The sequence below is a fragment of the Aythya ferina genome (assembly GCF_964211825.1).
Source record: "Aythya ferina genome assembly, contig: HAP1_SCAFFOLD_148, whole genome shotgun sequence".
Taxonomy (NCBI): domain Eukaryota; kingdom Metazoa; phylum Chordata; class Aves; order Anseriformes; family Anatidae; genus Aythya; species Aythya ferina.
The window spans coordinates 55,878-81,561 of record NW_028181378.1 but is presented as its reverse complement, the minus strand read 5'-3'; the positions used below and the strand labels follow the sequence as shown (position 1 = coordinate 81,561).

Here is a 25,684-nt window from a genome sequence, read left to right as displayed (position 1 = left end):
TCTCCGTTGGGTTTTGTTGGGTTTTCCATGGTCATCATGGTGGAAAAGTGTAAATTGTGGGTTTTGGAGAAGATCAGGTAGGTTTAGGGTGGTTTTGTGGTGGATCTATGGTTTTGGGGGATTTTCTTCCAGTTTTTGGGTGATCCCGTTTGTGTTTGCGGTGGTTTTGACGTGTTTTGAGGTCTCCGTTGGGTTTCTTTTGGTTTTCACACAGAATCACAGAATTTTCTAGGTTGGAAGAGACCTTAAGGTCATCGAGTCCAACCTCCAACCTAACGCTAACAGCCCTCCACTAAACCATATCCCTAAGCTCTACATCTAAACGTCTTTTGAAGACTTCCAGGGATGGTGACTCCACCACTTCCCTGGGCAGCCTGTTCCAATGCCTCACAACCCTTTCTGTAAAGAAGTTCTTCCTAACATCTAACCTAAAACTCCCCTGGCTCAACTTAAGCCCATTCCCCCTCGTCCTGTCACCAGGCACGTGGGAGAACAGGCCAACCCCCACCTCTCTACAGCCTCCTTTAAGGTATCTGTAAAGAGCAATAAGGTCACCCCTGAGCCTCCTCTTCTCCAGGCTGAACAAGCCCAGCTCCCTCAGCCGCTCCTCGTAGGACTTGTTCTCCAGGCCCCTCACCAGCTTCGTCGCCCTTCTCTGCACCCGCTCAAGCACCTCGATGTCCTTCTTGTAGCGAGGGGCCCAAAACTGAACACAGTACTCGAGGTGCGGCCTCACCAGAGCTGAGTACAGGGGGACGATCACCTCCCTAGCCCTGCTGGTCACGCTGTTCCTAATACAAGCCAGGATGCCGTTGGCCTTCTTGGCCACCTGAGCACACTGCTGCCTCATATTCAGCCGACTGTCCACCATCACTCCCAGGTCCTTCTCTGCCTGGCAGCTTTCCAACCATTCCTCTCCCAGCCTGTAGCTCTGCTTGGGGTTATTGCGCCCCAGGTGCAGGACCCGGCACTTGGCCTTGTTAAACTTCATGCAGTTGACCTCAGCCCATCGGTGCAGCCTATCCAGATCCTCCTGCAGAGCTTTCCTACCCTCAAGCAGATCGACACACGCACCTAACTTGGTGTCATCTGCGAACTTACTGAGGGTGCACTCGATGCCCTCGTCCAGATCATCGATGAAGATATTAAAGAGGACCGGCCCCAGCACCGAGCCCTGGGGGACGCCACTAGTGACTGGCCTCCAACTGGACTTGGCTCCATTCACCACGACTCTTTGGGCCCGGCTATCCAGCCAGTTTCTAACCCAACGAAGCGTGCGCCAGTCCAAGCCAAGAGCAGCCAGTTTCTTGAGGAGAATGCTGTGGGAGACGGTGTCAAAAGCCTTGCTGAAGTCAAGGTAGACCACATCCACAGCCTTTCCCTCATCCACCCAGCGCGTCACTCTGTCATAGAAGGAGATCAGGTTCGTCAGGCATGACCTGCCTTTCATAAAGCCATGCTGACTGGGCCTGATCGCCTGCTTCCCCTTCAAGTGCTGCATGATGACTCTCAGGAGGATCTGCTCCATGAGCTTTCCTGGCACTGAGGTCAAACTGACAGGCCTGTAGTTTCCTGGGTCTGCCCTCCGGCCCTTCTTGTAGATGGGCGTCACGTTTGCTAGCCGCCAGTCGATTGGGACCTCCCCCGATAGCCAGGACTGTTGATAAATGATGGACAGTGGCTTGGCCAGCTCCTCTGCCAGTTCCCTCAGTACCCTTGGGTGGATCCCATCCGGCCCCATCGACTTGTGCACATCTAAGTGCCGTAGCAGGTCACCAACCAGTTCTTCATGGATAATGAGGGCCATATCCTGCTCCCCATCCCCTTCCACCAGCTCAGGGTACTGAGTATCCAGAGAACATCCGGTATTGCCGCTAAAGACTGAGGCAAAGAAGGCATTGAGCACCTCCGCCTTTTCCTCATCTCTTGTAACTAAGTTTCCCTCCGCATCCAGTAAAGGATGGAGATTCTCCTTAGTCCTCCTTTTTGTGTTGATGTATTTATAGAAACGTTTTTTGTTATCTTTAACGGCAGTAGCCAGATTGAGCTCCAGATGAGCTTTGGCCTTCCTAATTTTGTCCCTGCACAGCCTCGCTACTTCTTTAAAGTCCTCCTTAGTGGCCTGCCCACTTTTCCAAAGCTTATAAACCCTCTTTTTCCTCCTAAGATCAAGCCACAATTCTCTGTTGAGCCAGGCTGGTCTTCTTCCCCGCCAGCTCGTCTTTGGGCACGTGGGAACAGACCGTTCCTGCGCCATTAAGACTTCCCTCTTGAAGAGCGCCCAGCCTTCCTGGACCCCTCTGCCCTTCAGAACCGCCTCCCAAGGGACTCCACCAACCAGTGCCCTGAGCAGTTCAAAGTCAGCCCTCCGAAAGTCCAATACAGCGGTTTTACTGGTCCCCTTCCTGGCCTCGCCAAGAATAGTGAACTCCACCATTGCGTGGTCACTCTGCCCGAGACAGCTCCCGACGATCACGTCCTCCACCAGTCCTTCTCTGTTTGTGAACAGAAGGTCTAGCGGGGCACCTCCCCTGGTAGGCTCACTAACCAGCTGCGTCAGGAAGCTATCTTCCACGCTCTCCAGAAACCTCCTAGACTGCTTTCTCAGGGCTGTGTTGTGCTTCCAGGATATGTCAGGGAAGTTGAAGTCCCCCACGAGTACAAGAGCTGATGATTTTGCAACCTCTGTCAGCTGCCTGTAGAATTCCTCATCCGTCTCCTCATCCTGGTTCGGCGGTCTATAGCAGACCCCGACCAGGACACTAGCCTTGTTGTCCCTGCCGATCCTAACCCAAAGGGACTCGACCTTGTCATTCCCAACCTCGAGTTCTACAACCTCGAAAGACTCTCTAATATAGAGAGCCACACCACCACCCCTTCTATGCTGCCTGTCCCTTCTATAGAGCTTATAGCCAGGCATTGCAGCACTCCAGTCATGAGACTGGTCCCACCACGTCTCCGTGATGGCAACCAAGTCGTAGCCTGCCTGCCGCACGATGGCTTCCAGCTCCTCCTGTTTGTTACCCATGCTGCGTGCATTGGTGTAGATGCACTTCAGCTGGGCCATTGCCTTATCCTCCGGCCTTGCCATTGTTCCCCCTGGCACAGCCCCAACAATCCTAGCCTCAGCCCCATCCCCCTTCCTACCTAGTTTAAAGCCCTCTCAATGAGCCCTGCCAGTTCCTGGCCCAGGATCCTTTTTCCCCTAAAAGATAGGGACCTGTCTGCGGCCATCAGGCCAGGTGCTGAGTAAAGTGCCCCATGATCAAAAAACCCAAGATTTCTGCGTTGGCACCAGCCCCGGAGCCACGTGTTTAACAGGTGGGCTTTCCGTGTCCTCTCTGAACTCCTCCCTGCCACCATAGGGATGGACGAAAACACCACCTGCACTCCCGCTCCATCCACTAACCGACCCATTCCCCTAAAGTCCCTTTTGATAGCCTTGAGGCTTCTCTCTTCGATGTTATCACTGCCTGCCTGGACTATCAAAAGGGGGTAATAGTCAGAGGGGCGTACCAGGTTAGGAAGCTTCCTGGCAACGTCCCTGACCCTGGCCCCAGGGAGACAGCAGACTTCCCTACGGGTAGGGTCCGGCCGACAAATAGGACCCTCTGTTCCCCTAAGAATCGAGTCACCAACAACAATAACCCTCCTGTCTTTTTTGGTGGAGGCAGTCCTGAGGCGCGGAGTCGACCTCCTCGCCCCAGGCATCCTCCTGGGAACATTTGCTACCTCTTCCTCACACACCGGCCTCTCAATCTCTAGGGCCTCAAACCTGTTGTGTAAGGGCACCTGGGAAGGTGGGGCCGGAAGGGGAGAGCATCGCCTGCGATGTCGAGCAGGGACCTGTTTCCATTCCTCCTCAGCTCCCAGATCCCCTCCCTCTGCCCGACGGGGACAGGGCAGGGGGTCCGCCCCCATTTGGGGAGTCTCACCTCGGCACCTCCCCTTGAGGCCCTGCAGGGAGTTACTCCAGAAGTCTATCTCCCGCTCACACTCCCTGATGGCCCTCAACCTCTCCACCTCCTCCTTGAGCTCCGCCACCATGCGGACCAGGTCATCCACCTGCTCGCACCTCACGCACGCAGTTTCTCTGCCTCCCGCCGATGGCAGCAACAGGCTCAGACACTCCATGCACCCGGTGACCTGAACTGCGACATTTTTTAACGGGTAGTCGGTCTGCGTGTGTACCGACTTTCTGGAGAGCGCGCCGTGCCTGGTGGCGACCATTATCGCCTAGTTACGGCTGTTGTTAACGAGGTGTTGTTTGTGTGTAGGGGGAGCGCTCTGCCCTTCCTGCGCGTCCTGCCTGCGCGAACTGCCGCGCTAACTGCCGCGCCACTCCCTTCTGACGCGCCACGCCCTGTTTGCCCGCCCTGTTCGCCGCGCTCCTGGTCGCTCGCGCTCCCTAGGGGCTGCTTTTGAACGGCTGGGGAGGGGGCGCTGCTGGCTCCGCCTTCGCCTCGTCAGCCTCCCTCACGAGGGCTGCCGGGTCCTGGCGGCTCCCTCAAGTAGGCTCGATGCCGGACAAAATTAGCCCTGCCTGGCCCGATCCCCCGCTCCGCTGCAGAACGCGTCTGCCCCGGAGCCGATCGCCTCGGCAAATGGCAGTGAAATGGCGGTGGGTCCCGATTTAAATAGCCCACCGCTGACGCTGCTGGCTCCGCCTTCGCCTCGTCAGCCTCCCTCACGAGGGCTGCCGGGTCCTGGCGGCTCCCTCAAGTAGGCTCGATGCCGGACAAAATTAGCCCTGCCTGGCCCGATCCCCCGCTCCGCTGCAGAACGCGTCTGCCCCGGAGCCGATCGCCTCGGCAAATGGCGAATATTGTTCCAGACTATTAGACCCTGTGAGGAGGGGGTGGCCAGTGTGCTTCCAGGCTATTTGTGGCTACTGCCTTACTGATTGAGGAAGCTAGAAAAGTCACTTGTAGGGCACCTCTGAAGATATATACTCCACATAATGTTAGGGGAGTACTCCAGCAGAAGGCTGAAAAATGGTTAACTGATAGTAGGATGCTGAAGGATGAGGCCATCCTGATCGACTCCCCTGATTTAGAATGAAAAATAACTGCTGCACAGAGCCCTGCACAATTTCGATATGGGGAACCCCTAACAGAACTACAACATAACTGCGTGGAAGTGATTGAATTGCAAACCAAAATCCGACCCGATCTCGAGGAGACAGAATTAGAAACAGGGGAAAAATTATTTATTGATGGATCATCCAAAGTAGTAGATGGAAAAAGAAGATCAGGGTATGCCATTGTAAATGGGGATATGGTCCTAATAGAGTCAGGACCACTCAGCGCTGCCTGGTCCGCTCAAGCACGTGAACTTTATGCATTATTACGAGCCCTAGAACTATTGAAAGGAAAAAGTGGCACTATTTATACAGACTCTAAATATGCTTATGGAATAGTCCACCCATTTGGGAAAATTTGGGAAGAAAGGGGACTCATAGGCACACAGGGAAAAGGGCTGATTCACCAAACTTTAGTTACTCAAATATTGCAGGCACTGAGAGGACCTAGGGAGATTGCTGTGGTACATGTCAGAGGACATCAAAAGGGAACTGCCTTCCACATAAGAGGGAATAACCTAGTGGATAGAGAAGCTAGGGAAGCAGCTCTTAGGAAGCATGATGTAGTCCTCACCCTACAAGAAACGGATAACGGAAAAGGGACACAAGAGAAAAAGTATACAGAAGCAGAAATAAAAATTATAAAGACCATAGGAGCAGAACTGAAAGAAGGAAAATGGATTCTGCCTGATGGAAGAGAAATACTGCCAAAGGAACAAACTAGGTGTCTACTTTTACAGCTACACCTACAAACCCACTGGGGAACAAAAGCATTGAGTGATCAATTTCTAAAATTTTATGGGTCTGTAGGAATATATGAGATAGCCAAACAAACCGTCCAAGGATGCTTAACATGTCAAAAGGTGAATAAGAAGGTGATTAGGCAAGCACCTGCTGGAGGAAGACGAATTGCATATCGACCATTTGAGAGAATACAGGTGGACTTTACTGAACTACGAAAGAGACGGCTAGAAGAACGGTGGAAAAGGGGTGGACACATGCATCACGACTAAAGGGACCCGTAACAGGAACCTGGAAGGTTGAGTCTACTTCTGGAGATCCGAAAGTTAAGCTTAAAAGAACTTGAAGCATATCAGGGCATAGCTACCCTTTGGATGCTAATTGTATGTATATTAAATCTTGTACTGATTAGAATACACATTGGTACTGGGCAAGGTATTCATCATTCCCAGGAGATTTCAGAGGTTCCGCAACACTGCATAAAATAAAAACCCATTTCTCACTTCTGCTGAAGGACGTGAATATTAAGAGTAAAACCTTCCAAAGGCAAACAAACAAACAAAAACCTCCAGACTACAGGACCGCTCGCAAAGATATGCCATTTAGAAACCTCTCCTGTGATTAGGACACCTTCTCCAGCTCCCAGAGAAAGTGTTTTTTCCCCTCTTGCTTCTGAAGCCATTGCACTAAAAAAGCAAACGCATCTGTCTCCTTCCACCTGCTGCTCTGAGAAAAAAGGCATAAGGGCGAGTGGGGAACAGCCAATGTTTCTCCAGACAGTGGAGAAAAACGGAAAAACATTCTATAAAGGAACACAAGTTCTCCTTGAGGCACCAACCTGCATCAGAGTGATATGCTCAGTGCCGATCATTAGTTCTGTTCGTGACACTGGACACACAGTATGGAATTGTACTAATTTAAATCCTTCCATTAAGTACTATTAGTAGACAGATAAAACTGTAATGAACTTCCATAAAGTCTTGTCTTAATAAGACTGTGCTCATTTTACCTCATTTCCTCTGACAAGCTGTTCAGCTGGCTGGCTGTGAGGGACTCCGTGATGACTTCTCGATTGACTGAAGGCATAGCTCCAGGCATCTGCAATTAAAACGCACAAGTCAGCAGACAAAAAAATACTATTTGTAGTAGTACTGAGGACTAGTCTTGTCAGAATGTCTCCATTAAATAGTAAGCAAGACCGCTGTGAGTTGTATGCATTATCTACACTTCAAAGATAACCCCAACTCACCCCCCAAAATCTACTTTATGAAATTAGGAATTTTTATCTCAGCTGAGCTTAAGTTGACAAGTTCTAATGTAAGCTCAGGTCTGCAAATTCTAATGGGATAATACGACAAAGTCTTATGATCACATTTGTGCTGTGTTTTCTCAGTATTTCACCTGAATTAGGAACACAATAAACACTCCCGAATACATCGTAGGTGAGAAATTCTCGATGGAGCAAATCTATGTTTCAAGCGATCCATTTGTTTTAGAAAAGAATATCTCAGAAGGTTTAACAGGTTCAACTCGGCAAGTGGAATCATCAAGTTTCAGTCCGTTTTCTTTAGATTCAGTAACTAACCTAATAGCACCATTTAGTGAATCTGTTTTTGGCAGCTCATGCTGGGATCTTCCTTTGTCAGCATTCTGACAGGAAGAGTTGGAATGCTGCAATGTACGGACTACCTTTCCAACCAAAATTCCATTAGAGGACATTGCATTGCAATTCCTTTGAGATAAGCCCTTTGACTCCTCCTCAGATTTTCCTGAAGATTCTGCACCATAAGGGACTGTGTTATCAGAGCTGAGTTTAGGATTTTCATTCACTGTTGGCTCCACAAAAATTTCATCAGAAACTTTTTTGTTTGTTTGCATTTGCTTCATTTGCATTACCGAATTTGTAATTGTGGATGAAGGAACAGCCTGGTAGAGATCTTCATCCTCCACAGCACTGCTAAGACAGTCAGGCTGTGACACAGTCTGACGAGCAGGCAATTTATTGTGAATACTGATGGTGATCTTCTGTTTTCTTGACGTATCAGTCATTGAAGGCCTGGTAATTGCCTGGTTTTGAACACAGGCCATTGGTGGTGCTGAAGATGGCCTTTTTAGGGTGACACCAGTGGTCTTTGCGTCCTCTTTTATGGATCCATTTCCATTTAAACGGCTTGAATTCTGTATTTAAAAAGAAGAAATTGCAAGATGGATTAACGCAAACACTGCATGTAACATTTTGAAGCACAAAACTCTCCTACTGAGTGTTTCTACAAATGGTCTTAACACCTAAAAAGAAAAACACACTGCCCTTTAAGGATAAATGCAAGTCCAATAAGCGTATTCAATTCCTGCTTTTGGTTTACTGCAGATTGGTATCAAATTAACATCATCTTTGAAAACCAGCCAAGCAACTTAACATTACCTGCTGCTATTCCCAAATATATTTATTTTTCCCTTTAAACATACCCTGAAAAGCCTGAAATAATTGTTCTGGTGCTCAGGAATAAGACAATTAGTTTTCCCTGTCTTAGCTAAAGTGACGAGAATAGGAAAAACAAGTCCTCTTTTAAATGATTTGAGGATTAGTACACTCTGCTTAAATTGTCAAAGAGCGTAGCTCTCTGTGCTTTAGAAAGCTGTCTTGGAGGTATAAAGTAATGGAGTCGCATGGCTGCACAATTTAGCAGTAACCACTGTTTGAATGACTCTGGCTGTAGCATGAGGGCTGTGAAGAAAGCTGCAGCGTGGGAAGGAAAACAAAACTAAGATGCCGAAAACCAAACAAAAAACCCCACACCAAACCCCAAACCCACTAGCAGTTTGGTGCCGTTATCTGCCCTCCCGCTTCCCTGAATTACCTTAATCATATGAGGAAGAAGTCGTGGTCCCATAAATCCAGCCTGCTTACTATTAGCCCCCTGCTGACCAGGAGGGAATGAACAGGGATAAGATGGTGCTGGCAAGTAAAACGCACGTTCTCCAAGTGTCAAATCATAGCGCCTTCAGAAAAGAGCAGTGATCGTAGTTTAGTTTTTCTTTCAGCCTACTCTTGGATTAAATCCCATCCTATAATTTTAGAGGAACAGCTCATACGATATGGAAGCCTTCTCTACAGAAGGCTTCGCCAAGACTACAAACTGAAAAGTAGAGAACAGTCTTCCTACTAAGACTATCACTTGCACAGCAATAATTCATTCTTACACCACAGATGACCTTCATTTCTCTCCTTCTCTAAATTAGCCAGCTACAGATAACACATAGATAGCAATTTACACAAGTGCTGCAGTTTAAGGCCAAGCAACAAAAGATAATAAACGACACAGAGAATTTCAGGTTAGACAGAACTGAATTAGACAAATAATAATCTTCTCCCCGGATAGCAAGAAAAACACTTGCAAAACAGAAAAATATCAATAACGGGAAAGTAAATCTCTTCTGAACACATTTTAAGATTTGTTATTACCTGATATAAAAAAGTATGTAAGCTTGCTGACCAAGAACTCTTTTAATGTCAGTACGCACTACTTTAGCATCATTCATCTGATACCAAAGTCCATTACCAGCCTGCAAATAAAGACAACGATTTCTTTAGGTGAATTGCACGTTTTCCAAATGAAATCACGGATAGGAACAAAATACACACACGTCAAATAAAAATATAATGAAATCTTTTTCCCTAGAAACAGTAGCTGCTAGTCATGCTTTAATTGGTTTGCCAGCACAACCTTTACCCTGTTAGAAATGCTGTTGACTTCTACCTTTACATAGCATATATAGTGTCCTGAGTGACAGCTGACACCGTGATGTACCAGCACCGCATATAAGGCATAGAGCAGTGGTTCTCCCATTGACTGCGACATGTAGGCTCTCAGGTCCAAATACTCCGGATATTTCACCTCCTAAAGAGACACCAAGAAGACAGAAAAATTATCCCAGAGTACTTCGTGGACTAGCCAGAGAAAAACACTTCCAAAAAACACAGACTAGAATTTATTTCTAGAATATATTTCTAGAATATATTTCTTGATTCACTACAAATAAGTCTTCCCATAAACAATGGTTAAGACTAGAAGTTGCAGAGAACTGTTTCCTGATGAATCAGCCTTCTCAGAGGAAAGCATATGCTTCTTGTCAAGCGGGAACTTTATTGATATTAAGAGAAAGAATAAGCCATAGTCGTTAGTCTACAATTATTGTCTGAAAATATTAACAACTTTCAGCTTTGGGGGATGTCCCATTACACAATGATATAGTTGCATTACAGTGGTAAATATACCTTGTTGATCTTTCCACCTGTGAAATCTGCAAATCTTTTCAGTGATATTGTGAGAACCTGGGAAGAACGGTGTATGGTAAATCTCTTGGACGCAGGAACCATCTTTTTACACCTTAAAAACAAGCAGAGATAAGTGTTTGAAGGCATCTTCTTTTTTCGCCCCCAAAACAAACTCCTTTTAATGTCTCACGCATGCCTATGCTATTTGAATGATATTTACTTGCATAATAGGTTGGTCTTTTTTCTTTTCATAAACCCATGCACTGCGTGTCAGGTTTGTTAATACAGAGAAGAAGGTCAATTTTCCCAACAACTCAGAGCATAGTGGGAACAGGAATCTCTCACGAAAGGGTATTACCAGGTTGGATGGCAAGGTACCATTTCTTGGTCTACAAAAGTGGCTATTTGAACTCCAATCCTGGAAACATTCTTTCAGCTTTCAAGGGAAATACAAATACTGAAAGCGGAACGAGAGAGACTTGGTCCCCAGGACTAGAAATTGCAAATAATCTCCGACATAGGTCGACTATCAACATCAAAAATACAACAGAAGCACATGGTCATTCTACAGGAGGGAGACATTTAACAGTAGGAAGTCTTCATGTACTGAGCTTGTCTGGAAAGACACTGAAACCATCTGCCATCCTTTGAAACAAAATAGTTCAGTTTGACACATTGCCCGCTCCAAGGTAGGACCTACGGCATAAGCAGTGAAAATTAGCCACTAGCCCAGAGAACAACGGAAACTGGGCAGTTTACATCAAGAAAAGTACTGTCGAGAGCTAATAAATAGAAAGAACAAAAGTAGCTCTTTTTGAATTCTGATGGCAAAATACAAGCCAGAGAATTGCAAACCCATAGGGAATGCCTATGAACAAGACTTCCCCCCTCCAAAGAAACAAAAATCCAAGTCTTTTATAAACTTCCACAAAACTTGTAAGTAGATCCAAAGTTTAGAGGTAGTCCAACAGAGTCATGCAACATAGAAAACTGACATCTAGGATTAAGACCTAATCCGTCAAAATCTTACTCGCTACATTTATAGCAATTCTCTCCATCCAGCTCTTCAGGTTTCACAAAGAGTTCCAGAGCTCTGCTAACAGACGAAACCGCCTAGAGCAGCGAGAAAGAAGAGCGTAAAGTCACCGTAATTCAAAATTCCAGAGACATACTAGTAGTTTATAAGAGAATCTTACTAACATACTCAAGCGATCTACTAGGAGCACTGTGAAGAAGGAGGCAGAAAGAGCATGCTCAGCATTGACCTCACCTGGAAGGCATTTGACTTTGGAACAAATACTTTTCCAGTAGCCTAGACAGCATCTACAGTGTGCTTTGTCATCAATACTGGGGACAAATTCATCAGTCTAACAATTAGATGTATATTGAGGTAGAACAACAAAGAAGTATGACAGCATTATCATTTTTGCAGAAAGAGAATTCCTTCCCCTTAAACCCAATGCAAATGTGGAGACTATTTACATGGGTTCCACGGAAGGACAAAGTCCAATCCACTTCCTTAGCACCACCAAGCTCTTATGTTTTAACATTATATGTGGTTTGGTTTTTTAAGTTAAACAAGTTTAATTTAGAAAGTTATGCATGTACTTAAACATCATGAATTATATTTAGAAAACATCTTACCTTTATATCCAAAGTGATATCAAGAAATGCCTCATACGTATCCGAAACTGCTTTGCAATTCAAGCACTTCACTGGAAGCAAAATATAAATGCTTAACATTATGTGAAGGAGACTAACTGTCCAAATTCAAGTTGTTGACAGATACTACTTTAGACAAACTACAGACTGCTTTACTACCGACAAAAGACACAGATCAGTTCTAAGGACAGGAATATTTTTTCAAGTACCTCTCGATCTTAGAAATCCTCCAAATATTTGATGAATGATGGTGGTAGCTTGAGAAGATCTGTCCAATCTGGAAATAAATTATAATCAGACCTCAGAAGATTTAAGGCACAGAGTTAACTCTTCAAAGAGTTTGATGAAAACCAAGGATGATGTAGACTTTCGTTGCTGATAGTAAATAAGGCACTAAAAAGTGCTAGAGATCATTTCTGAGAGTAAATAAAGGACTAGAAGGTGCTAGAGAATGTATGAAAGTGAACTTGTTTATGCTTACTCGGTGCTTCCGTTCAAGCACGCTTCCTGCATAGCATCAACAGTATAGCGCAAGAACTCGTGTGCGTCTTCTTGACTGCCAAAATGGAAATGTTGTCCTATTCCTAAATAAGATGATAGTATTGACCCCATTTAAAAATGAAATCAATCTTGTATTTCTAAAATCTCTCTTCATTTGAGTGTTAAAACCACTTATACACATCAAATAATTATTTGAAGATTACAAGCTATCGAAAAGAAACACATCTGAAGCCACTTACGACTGAGATTACTGATAACATGCGTAGGCTTGATGGCATCAACAGTGCAACGCAGGGCCTGGTTAATGTGAGTCTCCATCGTGCACATCATGCAAAACTCTTGTTCACGACCTGAAGAGTGAAAGAACAAAGCATCCCAGTCCAGCGAAATATCCATAACTACAAACATCTAAGTACAATTTAAACTACAGATACAATATCCACTCTCCTTGCTACATTCTATTCTCCCAAGACGCCAATGTCCCAACAGTCTTGTAACATTTCATTTCACACAACTTTACAGAAGAAAAATATCCACTAAGCCTGTATTCAAATGCATTTTGTGATGAGAAATCTAAAAGACTACTGCAAAGTCGCAGTTGTAAAGGCTGACAGGAATGTGAACTCCACAGGCTGCAAAATGTATTACTCTCCAAAATTACTACTAAATGCATTACTGTCCAATGCACTTCATTATTCCCATGAAGCAATAAATGATCCTTTAATAAACAAACAAACAAACAAACAAACAAATAACTAAATAAATAAAACATGGTGCATTAATTGCACTCCATATGCTATTCGGAGCCCACTGCTAATACGGTGCTCAAAGCCAGCTGCTACAGGTAAAATCAGGCAAATAAGCTTATCTCACGGAATCACTGCTGTTCTTTCACCTTCAGAGCTATCCAACAGATTCAAAATACTGTTAGAAAGTACTCACATGACTGGCTGTGCTCAAGAGAAAGCATGTAATTGGCAAGTGGGGGTGTGTAGGTCAAACACTGTAGAGTAGCATTAAGAAAACATGTGTTGCCAAGATTGTACAGGCCAACTCCAACACTTTGTGTTTCTCGCCAATCCATACAAATCTTCTCAGGTGGAAAAAGAATGCTCTGTGGCGGAGCAATTCCATCATTAACGACTGCAAGAAAGTTAAATTTAAAAAGAGATCTTGTTTGTTTGTTTCGAAGAAAGGTATTTAAAAAAATACTATTCTGCAGGAGCACCTAGAGGAGCTACCTACAATCCAAACCAGAAAAACTTATTGCAGACAGCTTTAATACCACCAAATTCAAATTGGCTGGTCAACACAATGTTTTGGGGAAAAAAAAAAAAAACAAACAACTTTAGTCAACCATTTTAATTCTTCTAAGGCAAGGCTAACTGCCATTCTGTTTGTAGCACCTAATGCCAAGTTCCTCTCCATCTATAATCTTTAACCTGATTAACTCAACTACTGTTTTTTTCCTTATTATAACTTAAACCACAAACTTAGACTTGAAATTATACGGTAAACACGTAAAAACTAGGAACTAGGAATGACGGTACCCCTACAGATACCAGATTTTTTCCTGAGCAATGTTATCATTCAAAAAACCTGTGAAGAATGGAAGCTGTGAATAGCAACCATCAAACACTTTTCTTTGCAAAACAGAAAAGACATGGAGGAATCTGTGCATTACAAAAAGCTCCCCATATTTCTCTGTTGACTGTAAATATATCAAAATTAATTTCTGTAACATCAGTCACTTCAGTTGCCTTAGGGGATTCGCTTTTCAAGTCTTTGTTCACAGTAGTCCCCTTCTCTATCAGTGCAACAAGTAAGAACTGCATTTTCTACTTTTGCTTTGAAGAAAATGGAGGCAGGATAAAACGCACACTTACTTAGATCTCTTGGGGCAAAAGCCTTAGATTTTTCAGATGATCTACAGTAAATACCACCTCCACGTCCTTGGGCCACAGAGACTTGGCTTGAATCTTCTGCAGGCACTATCCGGCCCCAGTTTGCGGTGCGTGACATCAGTATTTTAGTACTTGGTTTCTTGGATTTGCCAGACCGCCTTGAAGAGGGCTTTTTAGGCTTTGAAGATTTGGGCTTCTTAGCTACGGTCATTGTTCACATCTGCGACAGAGACAGAAGTTCTGGTTGACGTAAGAATATCAAGAAGCATTCCAAGAAGAAAAGAGTAGCAGAAGTCCTGTCACTTAATCTCAAAGAAACAGCCTTAAGAACTAAATCGCTGGTATGAATGATTTAAAAAGAATCCCCAAACTAAACACACAAAGTGAAAATTTCCATCTAAACTCTATCAGTATTACTTTTCGCTTCTGCAGAACTAGTGGCTGATGCCATTTCTTTCCCTTCCGTAGGATTTTAATCCATTACAACTCTGGAGTCTTTTTAATATAAAAATGTAGAAGACATTCTCTGAGGGGAATCAGTTATTTATTGATTTCCGGAGTTGCGCAATTATCTGTTAATTAGTACCTATGATCTAATAGATAATTGTTGCAATTATCTATTGCTGACATGAGCAACGGAACACTATTACTTCACTGCCTGCGTTTTTCTGTTTCGTCTGCACAAAGGTACCCAGAACTCACTACTACTTTTCTTCTGTCTTTCCAGGGCTCGCCCTCTACCTCACTGTCTACTGCACCAGTCATGAGGGGTTTGTTGTGATTCTATAATGAGCCTAGCTTTTAAATACACCTTTCATGGGCGTCACTTGGTGATAGCAAGTTAATTTCTGAGGGCTCCTCAGTCTACATCATGTGGTCGCTTTTTCCAGGTGAAAAAGCGGAGCCGTAAGTGGCAGTACACTAAAGCCCTAGCATGTTGAGATCCAAGAGGAGAGATGTTTGGCCCTCCTTTTCACTCCTGGGAACCATATACCTCAAAACCCACAGAGGATGGGCTATATCTCAGAGAAATCTTGGGAAAGGAGAGCATGAAGAGCATGTTTGCAAATTTATTTCTCCCTGGGCTTCTTCTGCTTCTCCAAGAAAGACGAGTTTCAATATAACTTTGGCAGCAGTACTTCTGCTGTTTTACTCCTACCACATTTAAAACTCCTACAACAAACTGAAAAGTTAGACTAAAAAGCAGCTCTTTCCGTTCTACTTTGTAAAGCTGCACGTTTTCCTCATGCAAAACAACAGGGGAATGTAAGCTAGAAACGGAAATGCTGAATGTAAAACAAAACAAAACAAACCTCAGCCCTCCAGGACAAAAGCCAATAACTGCTACAAAGTCCTTTTTAAAATGCTGATTAGGTTTCAAGGTGATACCGCTTTAAATAAGCATAGCTGTGTGTCCATAGGCAGAAGCTGAATAATGACAGGATGAACTTCTATACTTCATGTTTTGTTACTGTCTTACTGTAGCACACAGGGACTTGTTACCTTTAGGGAAACCACTAACCTCATGGAGCGTTTAAAACATAAGCTAGTTTGTTATACCAAAACGACGGAGAGAACAAAGCATAAAGTGCTTTCAGATTTCTAGCACGCCTTGATTGCTATCCATTAAACTTCAGACACGTTAAACAAAACACAGTAAATAAGAAAACTCCTAGTCCCACAGCTGGCAAATTGTGTGCAGAGGTTGTAATTAGAACTTTTTTTGCCTTGACGTTTTACATTTAAAATTGATTTTAAATCCATTCTATACACACTTTCCATTCCTGAAAAAACAATACGCAAACCTGACAAATGCATTTACATGAGAAATGAAGTCGTCCTTGTCCGATTGGAAGACTAAGGTGACAGCGCCTGGGCTCAGGGATAAGCTCTGATCTTCACCAGTGACAGCTCCTTTTGTAGGATTGAAAGGGAAAATGTTTCAGCAACACATTGGAAACATACTTAAGGGACGAGAAACAAAATCAAGACTGCAGTGAGAAGGAGAACAGAAAAACAATACTGGGGGGAAAGGAAAGGAAAGGAAAGGAAAGGAAAGGAAAGGGAAGGGAAGGGAAGGGAAGGGAAGGGAAGGGAAGGGAAGGGAAGGGAAGGGAAGGGAAGGGAAGGGAAGGGAAGGGAAGGGAAGGGAAGGGAAGGGAAGGGAAGGGAAGGGAAGGGAAGGGAAGGGAAGGGAAGGGAAGGGAAGGGAAGGGAAGGGAAGGGAAGGGAAGGGAAGGGAAGGGAAGGGAAGGGAAGGGAAGGGAAGGGAAGACCTTGATCTTTATACTGACCAATGAGATAAGCCTTACACATTTTTAAGTTTATTTTTGACAACTGATTGAGGTGTTACCAGGTATTAAGTACGATTCAAGAGCAAATATTAACACTACAAAGAAGAAATCCGATCCACCACCACTGTTTCAAAATACATCCATTTCTCATTTGGAGATGACGTCTCTCTGACAAGGTAGTAGAAAAACTGTAAATACCGATAGAGCTTCCTCTCCCGATGTTCCATATGCATACCGATGCTGTTCCTACACCTACGCTCTGAGCATAAATTTATGTTGACATGAGTGACAAGAGAGGGTGTTACTCCTCTCTTTGTTTGCCTTGAGAGACACACCTCTTGTCCATTGAAAAGTAAATTCAAGATTCCAGATCAGTTAAGACAGTTGCTATCCCCCCATTCAGAGTTCTGCAGCAGCACTCTTCAGATGTGTTTAGCAGTCTCTTTAGAAAATGTTATCACTTAGGACCTGTTTCTCAGTAGGTCCACGTTTGGCCTCCGCTTAGCAGAGAGTCAATCCCAGCTTAAGCTTTCGTACAAGAGCCCCTTCACGAAACGGAGTTGAACCCTGACATAACTGAGTTGAACCTTTAACCTTGAAGCTTCCTTAAAGAAGAAAGCAGCACCCAGGCCAGGAAATAGAAATTAATCGTCACTTTACCCTGAAATGCAGTGGGCTATTCTGTGCTGGCAGGATTGCTGCCGGGCTGGCCGACGAGGCGGCGGGCAGCTCCCCGGGGCCACAGGGCCTGGCACAGGGAGCCGCTGGGGGTCTCCAAGGTCCGGGAACAGCGGCAACAGCGGCAACAGCAGGGACAGAGGGGACAGCAGCGACAGCAGCAGCCACCTCAGCCGGGGCCGTCTCCACAACCGCCACAACGGCCTCGGAACGCCGCCGAACTCGGAGCTCCAGCGTGACGCCTTTTGAACCTGGCCGCGCTGCTCATGGCTAAAACCAGAGCGTTTCCTCCGGCGTGTGTTTACTGTCGGTGCCGGATCGGCCCTCACCCCGAGCTCTCCCTGCCGGGAGGGCTTTGGGGTTGGGGTTTCCCTCCCGCCGCCACCGCGGACAGGCCCCGCGCGCAAGGGGTCCGCGCTGGGGAGCAGCATCTCACCCACGGTGAGAGCCTGAGGGCACGACATGAAAAAGCCCCGACACGAAAAAGCCACGACATGCGGCCGAGGCGGCGGGGAGACGGCTCTGAGGGAGCTGCCACTTCGCCCTGCCGTCCTCCCCTCCCGGGCTGCCCCGCCGAGCCCCGTGCGCCTCAGGTGCTGCGCTGAGGGGGTGGCTGGCTACTGAGACAGCTGCCCAGGGCACTGCTCATGGCACCGAGCCTGACGGAGGTCAACAAGTGTTGAACAATGCTCTCAGACATCGGGTCTCACTTTGGGGTGGTCCTGTGTGGAGCCACGAGTTGGACTTGGTGATTATTGGGAGTCCTTTCCACCTTGGGATGTTCTCTGATTCTAGGTCAGCAATCCAGTAGCTGATGAGAAGTGTGGAGTCATTCAAAGGGAAGAGAGAACACAACACTTCTCATTTGCAGAAGCGGCTATTTGGTAACCAAACCGACGATTCCTTTGCTTCTAGAGCAACTAACAGCAGGGATCCGCTTTACAATAGAGGGAAAAGAGTCGTTGGCATGTCATGTGAAGTAAGCTTCAAATCCCAGAGGATGATTTTGTTGGAACTTTATTCAGCTGAAAACACAGAAGCCTTGCTTTTGCTTGTGTTAGTTACAGCTCCAGTTTACTTTGGTTGGGAGGGAAGGCATTCCAGGCTAATGTGCTGTACCTGTTCCTTCAGCTCATTGTCCATAAACGGAGGAGCAAACGAAATCAGTTTAATCTCCATTAAATGCAGCAGACAAAGTGGAGTAGAGGGTGATCTAGCACTTAATTTTTCCTGTAAGCAGGAAACCCAGAACTCAACAACAGTTTTCAAATCTTGTCCTGCAGTAAATGACCAGGTGAGTGAAGCTTGCATTTAGAGGATGTGCTCCTACAGTAGATGGAAATAGCTTTTCCTCTTCACAAGTGCAACTGAGTGGTGGACTGGCAGCTACGTGGTTAACTAGTTGTGCCAAAGGGGTTGTGTTGAATGCACAGAAAAATATGCAGGTCCCAACAGTAAAGGGTTGTCTGTAGGCATGACACTGAGTACAGATGTTGTCCGCAGGTTCGTGCAGAGTGCACCACGCCAATAAGCACCCAGAGTCGGAATGCACATGAAGGTCTTTTAATTATATAATTACTTATAGAACTCTGCAGAGTCAGGTACTTGGCCATCTTTCGCAAAGCAAGCACACCTCTGACTCAAATCGCCGTCATTTATACACAGGAAACTTGTGAAAACTCTCTCTTTGGCTCCTTTGGATTGGTTATTACAGCTCATCTAACTTATCTCCACTGAGCTTGTGCATTACAGAGGAATACCGGGGGGGAGGGGGAACAGGAGAGGGGGGACACACAACGAATCCCACATTAGCATAGATTAGCATTTTGACAGGTGTGATTTTTAATGTGCTAATGACCCTTAATGAGAAAAAGGTTACTATAGGTCAGTCTGGAGCTCGTGTTCTCCTTCCTGTTTTTTCCCTTTTAGCCCTTCTCTTCCTTGCTTCTGCTAGCTCAAGGCTACCTGTCTCTCTCCTTTATTTTCTCAGCTAAAAGACTGCACAAGCTACAGGCCTCCCTATTTGCTTCAACATTTCCTTGTTTTTGTTTTTTTTTTTTTTTTTCCCAGCTCTGGGACGACACAGGTGTGGTTTGATATTTGCCAGTATAGCTAAAACTCACGCCAGTCTGCTCACGCACAATAAGTAGTAAGATTTAAGGACTGGTTTCATCGGCTTCTTCCATACTAACATCCTTCTTATGTTTTAGATATGCTGTAGTTAAATCAACACTAAGTTACTACTTGTGGAGTAATCGCCTTAAGCGACTAGGCATCATAAGCACACCTCCATCCCAAAAGCTACCCGCCTCCAAGGTGCAACCACCCCTCACTGAGCACGCCCTTGGAATTTCTCAGAGCCTGTACCTTTAAACGCAAGTGAGATCATTTCTACCAAGCACAACCAAGATATGCATGACTAGAGTCACTCAAGCTCCACCTTAAAGATAGAAAATAATATCAATTGCTTTAAGAGAAAGGGGATGTTAGGGAAGATACTATCAGGAAGGATTCCTTCTGACATCACTCGACAGGCTGAGCCTCTCACTCCCCCACCCCCACTCCATTGGGACGCCGTGGGGTAAGATCTGAACGCTTGCTTATACCAGGCGTCTCTGTGGAATCTTAGAAATCTGTAGAGTTTTGATGCTTTTTAATGTCTTAATACCTAGGCTGTGTGCCTGTGCATTTCATGCATGCTAGCTTGCTTTTGCAGACAGTGAATTTATCACTGACAATCCAAAGAACCTGTGTACCTGTCGCCGTAAGAAATTGCACTTAATTGCATTCTTCCTAGCTGTGAGAGTTCTCCTTGAACGCGACTAGAGCGAGGCCGTACTGCGTTGTTGGTGAGTCCGTGACCGTGATAGTTCAGCACCCTGAATCTGACGGGACCCGTGACGGTCAATCGGCTACACCCCTTAATGCGACACTACTAGAGGAAGAAGATGACAGGGCTTGCATGCACTGCATTAGGCTTTGCATGTGAAAACACTCCGAAATAATTTCACGTGCATTTAACGTTTTTAAAGGGAAAAAAACAGGAAGGTGTAGTCTCTCTGTAAGCTACAGCCCTACATAGTTAAGGCATCAGCATTCATTCCTTTGCTTGATAGCAAAGTATGAACATACAGAAGAGTTAAATATTTTCTTTGCATTCTTAAAGGCGATTTTTCAGACTTGGGCTTCAGTTGTTGGAGTTGAAGAGATCAGTAGACATCCTTACTTTTACGTTAAGACCAAAATCTTTATCTAAGATTGTGTTATCTAACGCAACTAAACTCCCACCCCCATATGTTTTTTTTGTAACTTCGGAACGATCTTGCTGCAGTCCTACTCCGATGGTCTTTCAGTAACATGCAGACTGCCGTGGCAGATTCTGTTACAGTGCTTTTCTATTGACAGTGTGCATAACACTCAAGGTAAAGCCCCTTAAGTGTTTCTTTGGACCCTGCTGCTTCTGTTAGTACTCATTTTTTCACAAACTTGTTGAACCTGAGCCGTGCCTACTGAGCCAACGAATGCTTTGATGACACAGTATTTTTTCAAAGCAGTTTTGCTTCTTGGAGCTACAGAAGCAGCTCTGGCTACGTGATAGGGAATTGTGCTGCATTGGCAAAACCAGACTTAGCTACAGACTTACAACACTTGCTAACTCGATCTATTTCAAATCTCATTTTAACTTTAAAGGACAATCAGTTTTGTGGCTCCTGTCTTACTAATTTGCCTTGTTTTGCATGGAAGGGCAGCCTGTGAATGTTTTGCTTTATTGCATGCTTCAAAAAAAAAGGCTGAGGAAGAGACTGGAGGAACCTTTTCTATTCTATGGACTTTCCCCCGAGAGGGTGGAATTGCAGGCTACTTGGATGAATGTTCGAATATGAGTAAGGGAGCAGACCTCAGCCAAAGGAGGTGGAATCCTTGCTTAATAGTAAGTATCAGTGTGGGGACATCTTTGCTTAACGGGAGCCATTTAAACTCTTCATAGAAACAAAATAAGCTGGACATCTTATGCTTGGAAAGCAGTATGGTTACACAGCTGCTAACATAATGACTTGAGTCTTCTGCTCTGCAACTTCAGGTTTTGTTTTCAAGCAGTGCATACATCAGTTTAAGCTTTGGACAAGGATATTTGCAATGCAAATAGTGATAAACCAGAATCAGTGGCGCTGACGAGTGTAATGGTGAAATGCAGCAAATCAAGTATTCCTGGAGAAATGTGAGATTACAAAACTAGTAAGCCATGAAGCACTTTTGTTGTTGTTGTTGTTGTTGTTTTTTAAATCAATTCTTATATGCTGAAATAGCACCTTCAAGAAAATCTGTTTATCTAGCCAGGTAACGGTGTCTCCCTGTAAACATGAAGGAAATGCCAGGAGCAGCCATAACTCTTTGCTGTCAAAATAAAGAGCAAGTCGAGGCCAACATCATGCCATAGTGCAAAGGCTTGCTAAGAAAGATCATTCTAAGAGGTCTGCAAGAAAAGATGACTTACTTTGTCATAAGTTTGTCAAATAGAATGGACGAGTTAGTAGTCGAGTACCGACTGTGTCCGACTCTACAGCTGCGGCGCAGCTCCAAGTCCCTGCTTTCTCCGTGGACTCGTCTCACAGTTTTTGCACCAGCTCTACTCCTCAGTGTTCTGGTGACTGATACGCAGAAACAAAGGATTTTGAAACAGTGAAGATGGGATTCTCCTTATTTCACCGTTGCTCTTGTAAAATGGAAACAGACAAACAAAAAAGGCACCCTGAAGTGGATTGAGTTTTCTTTACATTTCAGATCAGAAGTTGTTGTCACAACCACTGCATTCCACTTCTTTATCGCTCTGCACGTTTAAACTGTCTACTTAAAACTGGGACCTGTAGGGAAATTTTTAAAGAGACTGAAAGCTAGCCAGACAAAAACAAACGTGCAACTTTTGTTCCATGCAGGAGGGAAATCTACTCCAGTTATTTCTGTCTTGGAAAAGTGAGAACAATCAACACCTTTCTCTAAGGTGTTTTCACTCCATTCATGTAAAACTGTATCTAACAGTGCTCAAAACAAACACTATGACATTGCAAGCCTCTTCCTAAGAGGTGTATGTTTGATTACTCTGTTTATGCATGCAGCACTTCCATTTCCTGCATTATGATCTAACAGCTCAAGGAGGTAAGAATTGTTTCAAGAGAAACACCCAAACACCACATAACTCAAACTCGTGCTTTTTAGAAAAAAGCCTGCCCATTGTTTACCATACAGCACCCTTTGGCACAGGTTTGTTGCTTGCACTGTCATTAAAAGAGACAAGAGGACAAGGGGAAGGGAAGAGCTACACCACTGTGCTGGTAGGATCACAGCTAAGGTTTACTTTTGTGGTTGCCAGCTATAAAACTAAGTTTGAACTTATCAAGTATCGATTTACTTTGCACAATTAGAACAGTTTGCTTTGTGCCTACCAAGCTGCAATTTACACTGCTCCCTCCCCAAGGAATTCATAAAATCTCCTATTTGCACCTACCTCTCTTCACAGAAAAGTCACTGAGGAGTGAATTCAGATGACTACAGAAGGCTTTGGGGCCAAATGAAAGCGATGGAGTGACCAAGTGCCATCCTCTTCAGTAACCAGCGTAAATAGGTATCCCGGGGACTTACAGCCACTTACCTGTGTTATATTCTTTTTTTCGTTCCAATTTTGGCTTTCTCAACTGCCTACATTAAGAAAGAGGACAGGGCAGAGAAGGGAGAAAAGACTTGTTGTATTAGACCCATCAAGGATGGGAAATTTCACCATGTTTACAAGCCAGTGCTCTATGGTATACAAAGAGAAGCCTGTAGGCCTCACGCAGGATCCAGATCCCAAGTCTGTTGCGTGCCATATACACGCGGTTCTGTATGTACCCACATTTCCTAGCTTGCTCATGTTGAATTCTCAAAATTATGAGCAATAGCACCCAAGTGGAAAAGATACATGTCCTGGTTTCAATTAGGACAGAGTTAGTTCTCCTCCTAGTAGTGGGTAGGTTGCTATGTTTTGGCTTAGAATGTGTGAAAGGATGTTTAGAAGAGTGCTGATACCACCCCGATGTTTCAATTGCTGCAGAGCAGTACTTACAACAAGCCAAGGACCTTTCGGTGTCTCACTGTCCTACTGGCGATCAGAATCGGCGCACAGCAACAGCTGCGAGGGGACAGACTCAGGATGGCTGACCCCAACTGGCCAAAGAATTCTATGCCTTATGGCAACACGCTGCACCATGGATAGGGCGGGGCAGCCGGGCTGCTAGGGGTTACGCTGGGCACTGGTCAGCGGGTAGTGAGCAACTGCATTGTACATCACTTGTTTTGTACACATTACTAGTAGCAGTACTATCATCATCATCATCATTATTATTTTCCTGTCTTAATAAACTGTCTTTATCTCAACTCGTGGGCTTCACTTTCCCATTTCTCTCCCCCATTCCAGAGAGGGAGGTGGGAGGGTTGCAGAAGGGCTGTGTGGTGTTTAGCTGCCGGCCGGGTTAAACCACAAGAACACCTCAAAGGGGTTGGGAAAAAAAAAACAGTTTTTTTTAGAAAAGCGGGAGACTTTCACTGAGAAGAGGGACTCTAGTTTTAAGGTACTGGTACACCATCAGCATGCTCATAGGCCTCTGCTGATTTTAGCCGGAGGTTTATCAGGCCACAACTCACTGCACATGCTTTCTCTCTTGCTTTTCAATCTACAAATCGAACAGAGATTGAACATATAGAAATACAGTACCTTGAAAAGCATCTCCTCTTGACATTTCCCCTCAGTATCGCCATACTTTCTTCAAAGCTGGAGACTGAACACCGCAGGATGCTTTTGCTCATTGATCTTAAACGGTGTCCGTTGAAACATTCAATACTGGGAGAAGAATAATCCTAGGGAAAGAAGGAAACAAGAATATATTTATGTGAACCACGTAGATTCAGATAAAGAAATTCTGCCTCACGCAAGTTTAATTGACCCTCCTGACTTGGTAGTGGGGCAACTAATGGCAGGCAGACACTGAAATGCTGCTGTGCTCAAGAAAAACCTGGAGAGAAAAAAAAAAAAAAAAAAAAAAAAAAAAAGCTTTCAAAACTAAAGCTTCCCTCTCCCCACCATTTTCTTGTGGATAACTTAAGCTTAATATCCTTGGCAAAAAGATATTGCAGCAAAACCTTTCACATAAACTTAGTGTTTCGTGAAAAACAACAACAAAAACTTTAAATTCAATTGGAATTTTTTTCAATAAATTCAATTGGAATTTAAATTCAAAATTTTAAATTCAATTGAATTTAAATTAAAAAAACTAAACTAATTAATTTAAATTAAAAAAAATTAAATTCAATTGACTGTTCAGAGGAACAGTCAAGCTTGACATTATACATCCTAGAATTAAAATCTAGTTTGAGTTTTTCTCCCATCTCCAGACCTTGCTAAAGATGCTTATTAGGAGCTCTGTCAAAAAAAGTGTAAGGCTTGTTATATCAAAGCTTTGAACCCTTCTTACTGCCCTTGACCTTCTTCACATTGCTGCTCCTACAAGGGTGAGTACTATCATTTTTAGTATGGGAGGGAAGCTGTGATATTCTTGAGTAGGGGGTCGTTCTGTTTACAAAATGAAGTTCCAGTAAGAGTACATCAAATGAACCAACTTTCTTTGAACTTTAATTCATCACTATATTGAATGAATGACCTCTGGATTTCTCTCTCCCATTTGGAAGTCAATTTGAAAACAAACTACCTCTGCCATAAAGAGCCAGGCATCAGAGACACCTGTTGCGCCTCAAGAACAGAGAAGGTATTAACGACAAGAGCAGCTGAATAAAATGCAACTTGCCATTAGAAATGGGTGTACTGGCATCTACAGGTGCCGCTGGCATCTCCTCATTTTCATTACTCTCTTCATCTGGTTTCTCGTCTTCAGTAGCAGGGTTCTGCTGTGGTGACTTGGAGCTGTCGCATGGAGCACACGCTGCAGAGGTGCGACCTTGCAAGAAAGAATAGATACCAAAGATCTTCGTCGTGCATTTTCAGTTACAAATGCAGAGACAAGTCTTCAAATCCTTAGCGTTAAACCACGTACCTCTTTTCTCACGAGATTCTTTAATTTGTTCACAAAGTCGTCCAAACTCTGTATCCGTTTCGTTCCTCACCATTGAATATGCAGTGCCTTCCAAAACATAGGCGCTGTGACGATCTGAAATTTTACACACTTTAACTGAATGTTGTCTACCAACCAATGAAACTGTTTTGATCACAGAAAAAAATTGCTTTCTTCATAGGTTGGTTCCGAAAGCTTATCTCAGTGAATATTTTCAGCATAACAACATCGAAGTTAATTAAAACAAAAGCACAAGTTCCTTGGGAACACTTATATCACAATTCCATGCCCAAGTAGCAAAATGATAAAATATTTACAGTCTGGACGTCCAAAATCATCTAATCCATCCGAAGTCTATTGTCCGCACACAGCATTTATCCATCTATACGTTCGACAGATTTTTTAAACTAGGGCTAAAAAGCACATCCTCACCTGTAGATCTTTGATCTGGG

At 44.4% G+C, this 25,684-nt stretch overlaps 1 protein-coding gene and 1 long non-coding RNA gene across 2 annotated transcripts; both read right to left on the bottom strand.

Moving 5' to 3' along the window:
• Positions 1–5,598: 5,598 nt before the first annotated feature.
• On the bottom strand, positions 5,599–14,198 carry LOC311428810 (ubiquitin carboxyl-terminal hydrolase 42-like; the record flags this gene model as incomplete). The annotated part of the gene is made up of 15 exons (XM_084540083.1): positions 14,147–14,198; positions 13,203–13,403; positions 12,500–12,610; positions 12,241–12,343; positions 11,969–12,036; positions 11,742–11,812; positions 11,128–11,210; positions 10,098–10,209; positions 9,580–9,720; positions 9,285–9,385; positions 8,680–8,821; positions 7,718–7,999; positions 6,831–6,919; positions 6,239–6,296; positions 5,599–5,655 (listed from the first exon to the last, which is right to left on the bottom strand). The coding sequence occupies exons 2-15, from the start codon at positions 13,342–13,344 to the stop codon at positions 5,599–5,601; spliced, it is 1,560 nt and encodes a 519-aa protein (XP_084396209.1). The 5' UTR covers positions 13,345–13,403; positions 14,147–14,198.
• Positions 14,199–14,255: 57 nt separating this feature from the next.
• On the bottom strand, positions 14,256–21,724 carry LOC311428813. Its single transcript, XR_014687901.1, has 3 exons — positions 21,632–21,724; positions 15,987–16,078; positions 14,256–14,384 (listed from the first exon to the last, which is right to left on the bottom strand). It is a non-coding gene; the product is annotated as an uncharacterized lncRNA (long non-coding RNA).
• Positions 21,725–25,684: the final 3,960 nt, after the last annotated feature.